The sequence below is a fragment of the Coffea eugenioides genome, chromosome 6, assembly GCF_003713205.1.
Source record: "Coffea eugenioides isolate CCC68of chromosome 6, Ceug_1.0, whole genome shotgun sequence".
Classification (NCBI taxonomy): Eukaryota; Viridiplantae; Streptophyta; class Magnoliopsida; order Gentianales; family Rubiaceae; genus Coffea; species Coffea eugenioides.
Window position 1 is genome coordinate 44,679,236 of NC_040040.1, and position 8,010 is coordinate 44,687,245.

Here is an 8,010-nt window from a genome sequence, read left to right on the forward strand (position 1 = left end):
TGCTTCTGTGCCCTGAGTTAGGAATTTTAAATTGTATATTAAGTATTTTAAACTCGATGTTTTCGTTGGTACTTGGAATTGTATTTTCGGGCTGTATAAGTTGAATTGTATGATTTATTTAAGTACTTAGCATGCTCGAGAGTAAGGTTTATTTTCAATTTATGTTTGGTGATATTAGTTGCTAGAGTGAGTGAGTCCTGGCGAGAGCTAGGCAGGCGACCCGCCAACCCTTTGGTTCGCCTTAGGGGGAAGTGGGGCCGTCACAGGTGGTATCAGAGCATTAGGTTAAAACGTATTTGGGAGAATTGTTAGGTATTTTATTCCTAGAAATAGGAATGAGATATTTAGATATATTTTAAGTGATAATTGATCAAATTAATGGTGCTAAGGTTTAACTTTGAAAGTTTTGGCTGTTTTGTAGGTATGGAGAACCCTAACGGGAATGGACATGCCGCTAATGGTAACGGGCACGCGAATGGTCACGCGCCGCCTCTTAGGCCTATATTTTACCAAGTTCAGGGTGGTGGAGCTCGTGGTCAGTACTCGCCCGACACCAGGGTTCCTAGGTGTGACTGTAGGTTGACCTTCTCTTACCCCAACACCTTGGTTCTGGCTATAGACGATGAGCGTCGCCAGTTGGTGAATTCCAACCTGGCCCTGATTCAGGACGTGGATGAGTTAGGTGCCATGGTGACTCATCTGCAGAATAGGGTAACAGAGCTGACTGGACGGGTGATAGAGGAGAGAGCAAAGGCTGAGGCAGACCGTGAGGAGCTGCAGAGAGCAAGGGATAGCATGGCTAGGATGAGAGACATGGTTCGTGAGCGAGCTTTTGGGATACTAGCGGATGCTACCATGCTGGTGGATGAGGTGATGGACGAGGCCTCAGAGGTAGCTCCTAGTGCTGAGGAGGATCCAGAGGAGGACCCGGAGCAGGATCCAGAAGAGGATCCTGATGAGGGGAATCCATCTGATGGTCCCGCTGAGGACTAGGCTTAGTTAGACTCTCTTTTGACTTGTAATTTGTAAACATTGGTTGGGATGGTGCTAACTCTTGGACCATTGTATTTTTGTAACTGTATGGCCTGCTTTTGTGGTGTTGCACTTCTTTTGATTATGAATGACTGGTTGCACCTGGTAGCACCTTTGTGCTATATTTTGTAAAATCCCAACGAAGTGCTAATTGTAGGAATTTCGAATGTTAATATATGTGTTAGTTGTGGTTATTTTTATCGTTCTCAAGTTGATTTTCATATTACATAATTTTTCTGCGTTGTTCTTTAATTTCACATAAATTTCTGCATACTTACCTTTCTTTCTTGCATTAGGCATAACTAGGTATGGATCATCGTGGTAGAGGCCGAAGTCGAAGTCGAGGTCGAGGTCGAGGTCGAGGGAGACGAGTTGAACCCCTTCGTGATCAAGGGGGCGATAGAGCGTCGGAAGTGAACCAAAATCGGGGACCCGAGGGCGGGGGCGGAGATCAAATGGCCACCGCTATCAATAGGATAACCGAAGTGCTAGAGCGTTTGACGGACCGTCAAGGTCCTGGACCAGTGCATCAACAACCTGGTGGGCAGGTAGATACTGAAGATAGGGCCTTGGAGAGGTTCCTAAAGTTTGGGCCGCCTAAGTTTCAAGGTGGGCCAGAGCCTGAAATAGCTGAGGGATGGTGGGAGAGAATATCTGATATTTTTGCCACATTGGATTACACTGAGACGCGGAAAGTGACTTTTGCGTCATTTCAATTTGAAGGAGCTGCACGGTCTTGGTGGAATCTAATTAAGGATAAGTGGGATAGAGACCGTACCCCTAGTACTTGGGCAACCTTCACCCGTGAGTTTAATGCCAAATTTCTTCCACCTCTAGTCCAAGAGAAAAGGGAGGATGACTTTATTAAGTGCAAACAAGGGGCCATGAGTGTAGCAGAGTATGAAACCAACTTTACTAAATTAGCCCGATATGCCCCTGACCTGATAGCCACTGAGCAGAGACGCATTAGGAGATTTGTGCAAGGGCTCAATGTGGAGATTCAAGAAGGGCTAGCCACTGCTCAAATTAGCACGTATAGTGATGCCGTAGAGAAAGCTCAGAGGTTTGAGACGGCTAGAGCCCAATCTAGGTCATTCTTTGCTAGGAAAAGGAATGCCCCTAGTGGTAGCAGGGACCCAATTTCTACAAGTGCCCCACCGCCTAAGATGGGTAGAGGAACTGGAGTAGTGAATATCCCTAGTGCATCGAGAGGTGCTTTAGCAAGGGGTGCTGGAGCTAGAGGCCCTGGGGCGAGAGGATCTGGAGTGAGAGGAGGTCAAAGTGGAATGGGACCTCCTAGGAGTGCTCCACAAGGTGTACAAGTGTCAACCCCTCAGATAACCTGTGGTTATTGTGGAAAAGCCAATCATACTGCAAATGAGTGCTGGAGAAAGGATGGCAAGTGCCTCAAGTGTGGAAGTGCTGAGCACCAAATTGCTAATTGTCCTAGGATTTCCGAGAATGGGGGAAGCCAAGGAGGTGCCACAAGTTCTAGGCAAACTGCTTCTGGAGGGAGTCGGCCAAAGGTCCCGGCCAGGGTTTATGCCCTAGATAGTCAACCTGCACCTGACCCTTCGGAGGTAGTCGAAGGTACACTTCCAATCTTTCATCGATTAGCCAAGGTTTTAATTGATCCCGGTGCGACTCATTCGTTTGTTAATCCTGCTTTTATGTGTGGAATTGATGTAAAACCTGTACGATTACCCTATGATTTGGAAGTTAGGACTCCTACGGGTAATAAGAGCATGCTCACTAGTTTAGTGTATAAGGAGTGTGAATTTTGGGTTGGGGAGCGAAAAATGCTAGTTGACTTGGTGAGTTTGGACCTTAAGGGGTATGATGTGATTATAGGAATGGACTTTTTGTCTTACCACCATGCTAAGCTAGATTGTAGAGCTAAAGTGGTGGAATTTTGCATCCCAGGTGAGGCAACTCTCAAGCTAGATGTAAGGGGTAGATTAGCTTCGTCTGCTTTGATTTCAGGGATTCGAGCTAGGAAAATGCTTCACAAGGGAGCCCAGGGTTTCTTAGCTTTCTTAATTAACGCCCCTAGTGATCAAGTGAAATTAGAAGATGTACCAATCGTGCAAGATTTTCCCGACGTCTTCCCGGAAGAATTAACATCTCTGCCACCTGAAAGGGAGATAGAGTTTAAGATTGATTTGGTTCCAGGAGTAGCCCCAATTTCAAAAACTCCTTATAGAATGGCTCCTGCGGAGTTGAAAGAACTAGAGATCCAGTTGCAGGACCTACTAGAAAGAGGTTTTATTAAGGAAAGTGACTCACCGTGGGGAGCTCCAGTTTTGTTTGTAAAGAAAAAGGACGGGAGTTTGAGATTGTGCATTGACTATCGAGGTTTGAATGAGGTGACTATTAAGAATAAGTACCCTTTGCCCTTGATTGATGGATTATTTGACCAATTGCAAGGATCGGTGGTGTACTCTAAGTTAGATTTGAGACAAGGGTACTATCAATTGAGGATTAAAAAGGAAGATATACCTAAGACCGCTTTTAATTCTCGATATGGGCACTTTGAGTTTGCGGTAATGCCTTTTGGGTTAACCAATGCCCCAGCTGCTTTCATGGATCTAATGCAGAGAATCTTTAAGAAATATCTGGACCAATTTGTGGTGGTATTCATAGATGATATTCTAGTATATTCTAAGACCCGAGAGGATCACGCCAAGCACTTGGAGATAGTTTTACAAGTGTTGAGGGAACACAAGCTTTACGCTAAGTTCAGTAAGTGTGAATTTTGGCTGGAAGAAATTTCTTTTCTGGGTCATAGAATTTCTAAGAATGGAATTGCAGTGGATCCAACTAAAGTGGAGCAGGTTATTAGTATATTCTAGAAATGTGAGCAGAGGGAATATAGCAACCTTTAGAAATCCCTGAGTGGAAATGGGAGCATATTACCATGGATTTTGTGACGGGTTTACCTAGAAGTCAAAGGGGACATGATGCGGTTTGGGTGATAGTGGATAGGCTTACAAAATCTGCACATTTCTTACCGGTGAATATGAGTTACTCTTTGGAGAAATTAGCCAAGTTGTACACAGAAGAAATTATGAGATTGCATGGGATTCCTGTAAGTATAGTCTCCGATCGAGACCCTAGATTCGTTTCCCGCTTTTGGCAGAAATTTCAGGAAACTTTGGGGACTAAATTGAAGTTGAGCACTGCATATCATCCACAAACAGATGGACAGTCGGAGAGGACCATACAAACCCTCGAGGACATGTTAAGATCCTGTATATTAGATTTCGGAGGGAGTTGGAGCCAGTACATGACGTTGGCAGAGTTTGCTTATAATAACAGTTATCAGGCTTCAATCCAAATGGCACCGTATGAGGCGCTTTATGGTAGAAGGTGTCGATCCCCTATTCATTGGGATGAAGTAGGAGAGAAGAGAGTTTTAGACCCGACAGCTATTCCATGGATCGAAGAAGCTTATGAGAAGGTTAAGCTGGTTAGGGAGAGACTTCAAACTGTTCAAAGTCGGCAGAAGAGTTACGCAGATCACCGAAGAAAAGACTTAGAATTTGAAGTAGGAGATAAAGTCTTTCTAAGAGTAAAACCTATGAAAGGAGGGGTAATATCCAAGAAGGGAAAGAAATTAAAGCCGAGGTACATTGGACCCTTTGAAGTTCTTAAACGAGTTGGAAAAGTGGCTTATCAGCTGGATTTACCTTCTAGCATGAGCAGGATTCATAATGTCTTCCACGTATCTATACTCAAGAAATATCATCCCGACCCAAGTCATGTGATTCAATTAGATGACGTTGAAGTAGACGAGTCTTTGACTTATGAGGAGCGACCAGTTAAGATTTTGGACCGAGAAATTAAAGAATTGAGAAATAAGAAGATTGCCTTAGTCAAAGTCTTGTGGAGAAATCACGACGTCGAGGAGGCAACTTGGGAGGTTGAGAAGGACATGAAGGACCAATACCCAGAGTTATTCGCTTGAACAGGTAAGAATTTTGAGGACAAAATTCTTTTAAGGGGGGAAGGATGTGAGGATCTCAAAATTTCATTAATTTCTGAAAATTAAAATAAATATTATTTAAACTTTGAAAATTATTAAATAATATGAATTTATATTTAAAAATGTGTATTTATATTATTAATGATGTTTTCACTTATATAAATGTTATATTTTAATTTACATGAATTTTCAAAATTTATTTGACGGTTCGCGTTCGGCTAAACATTAAGTTGGATTTTCGCACTCCCATACGCAATATAGCTCTAAGTTGAACTGTATGATATGTAGATGTTATAAAAATGTATAATTCAGTTGAGAAAATGCTAGGTGAGGAATTTCTACCAGTAGATAAAATTCTCGCGCGTAAACGCGATTCAATTCAAAATTTTCCCACCATTAATGGCATGCCCAAAAAGTCTTCAAACCTATACTCTAGCTTACCTTCATTTTCAACCCATCTTATCACCAACTACCAGCCGTTTCTCTTCTCTTCAAGCTCGATCATCTGTTGCAAGAAGAGCTAAGAGCCACGGTCATTCCCAGCTTCCAACAGCCCTCCATCTTCAACCATTCCCAAACCCAACGTTCACCTTCCATTTCCAGCTTCCACCTCCATTCTTGGCTGCTGTCTCGACCGAGCAAGGAGGAGGAAGATCGCTGCTGCTGCTGCCGGCGTTGTGTTGGACCAGGGGAGAAGGAGAAACCAGCTGCCATTTTTCTTTCCTCCAACCACAGAACCTTCCAAGCTGACTCAAAACCCCAGACCCAAGCTTCTCTTCACCTCAACGTTTGCTGCTGGGTTGTTGCTGTGGGTGGTCTGACCGAGAGAAAAACAGAGTGCAAGGGGTGCCGACTGACCTCAGTGATTCTAGGAGCGAACTTGGGGAACTAGGCACTTCATTTAGCTAGTAAACAACCACCAAAGGTAACCCAAAAACTTCCGCTTCATCCCCTTAGCCAAAATTTCAGATTTGTTACAGCTTTTGGTTCTTGAAGTTTTAGCTTGTCTTGGTGAAACATGTTGGGTTGCTGATCCTCTAAGCTAATGATTGATGAAGCTAGAGGTGTTTTATGTGCTATATGTATGTTTTGAGGTGGTTAAATGTTGGAAAATTTTTTTTAGAATGAAGCTGGGGTGCTGCCGAGAGAAAGGAAAATTTTCCAGATTTGTACCTGTTGATGTTTTGCATTTTTTGCTTAGGTAATGAACTGGATTGCTTGTTGGGAGGTTGGACTATTTGGTTGTGATTGTTATGGACTTAAAATATGAGTTATAAGTTGAAGATGGTTGAGCAAAAAGAGGAGAAAATTCTGCTCTGCTAAACCGAACCAGCAGGCCTGTTTTTCTTCCATTCTTTACCCGAATTTTTGAGCTGGATTTTGTGAAGTTATTGAGCTATTTAAATCATATATACGTTCACCTATATGTGTAGAGTAGTTTTGGTGAAAATGCAGCTTTGGTACAATGGGAAATTTCCTTGAAAAACCAAAGAGAAAAATGCCCCTTGAGCTGTCCGAAAAATTCTGGAAATTTCCAGATTTTTGGGCGAATTTGGGGTTTGGTTTTGACACGTTTTTGAACCATTTGAGCTGTAAATATGTTGACCTATATGTGAAGTATTGTTTGGGTAAAAATGTAGTCTTTGAGTAGTTGAAAAATCTTCGACAAATGGAAGAGGAAATGGACTTCTTGTACCAAATGCACTTGGAAATTTTTCCAGCTTTGCATGAGACATGTTAAATAATTTTCACGTTAACATGAACCCAATTTGACTTGTGTTTAGTTAAGGGGTGTGTATAGCTCAATTTGGGACAAAAATCTAGTAGAGTTTACGTTCAAAAAGTGGACCAAAATTTTATTCTTCACGACGCTACCCAAAACAGAAATTTTGTTTGAAATTAGAAATGATTTTTGACGTTTGGATTTCGTTTTGGTTAACTGTGGACTAAATTGTCCCGAAAATGTTTTCTAGCATTAACCTTCGTTACTAGGTCCACTTCGAGTCAATAACCTTGAATTTTATTAGACCAAATGTCCTATTTCGAGAAATATGCCAAATTTGGAAATTTTCTTGAAAACTCAAGTTTTTGCCTTCATGAAAATCCTTGAACCAAGTTGGTCAATGGAATTTAGCAAACTTAAGGAGTTTTCTATTTTATAGAAATTTCAACGACTAGTTTTACTTGGTTTATATGATTTCCTCTTAAAGGAATTTCCCAAGATATTTTTGGGGAAAATTAGAGGGGAAAATTCTTCTAAATAGTCAAATATGATTCTTCTCAACTTGTGACACCAAAGTGGTGTTAATTGCTTATATGACTCTAGAACTTGGTTATTGGAATATTTGACGAATTTAGCAAGTTTTTGGTTTTAAAGAAACCTTAAAATTTAATTTCACTCGAAATTGTGGATTTCACTTTGAGAAATCAATTAATGCTAGGTTGGGATTTTTGAGTGAAATTAAATGCTAGTTGACTCGAGTTAAATTCACCAACTCAAAAGTGGAAATTTATGTGAATTATTTGTATGATTTTAGGAGTTGGTGAAGAGCACAATCTCGATCAAAGTTTGCAATTCTAGACTCCTCACTTGAGGTGAGTGTCTCTTGCATGAATCGTGTTTAACTGCTAGTTGAACTACTTGTTAAAAGTACTTGCTAGAGATATCATGAAATGTTATATGCTATGTGATTTCGTGAAATATCACAAGTACAAGTGTTGCAATGTCGATTGGAGCGGGGTCTCGTCGACTAAATAAACCAAACGGATGTACGTACCACGCTCTATTAGAGTGGGAGGTACCTCTCTGCCGTCTTGGTAAAAGTGCTTGCAAAAAATTCGTGTTGGAGTCGGGCCCGAAAATAAGGGGAAAGTCGTTGCTAGGAGACGTGTAGATTAGGGAAAATGTCTACATGGAGATTAGGTAGTGAAAGTTGACGGAGTGTCAACTACTATATATTACCTGATCAAGTGCGAGGACTTTGGCTCCTGAG

At 41.6% G+C, this 8,010-nt stretch overlaps 1 protein-coding gene across 1 annotated transcript; it reads left to right on the forward strand.

Moving 5' to 3' along the window:
- Positions 1–1,340: 1,340 nt before the first annotated feature.
- On the forward strand, positions 1,341–3,884 carry LOC113774220. The gene has a single exon (XM_027318776.1). The coding sequence runs from the start codon at positions 1,341–1,343 to the stop codon at positions 3,882–3,884; it is 2,544 nt and encodes an 847-aa protein (XP_027174577.1).
- Positions 3,885–8,010: the final 4,126 nt, after the last annotated feature.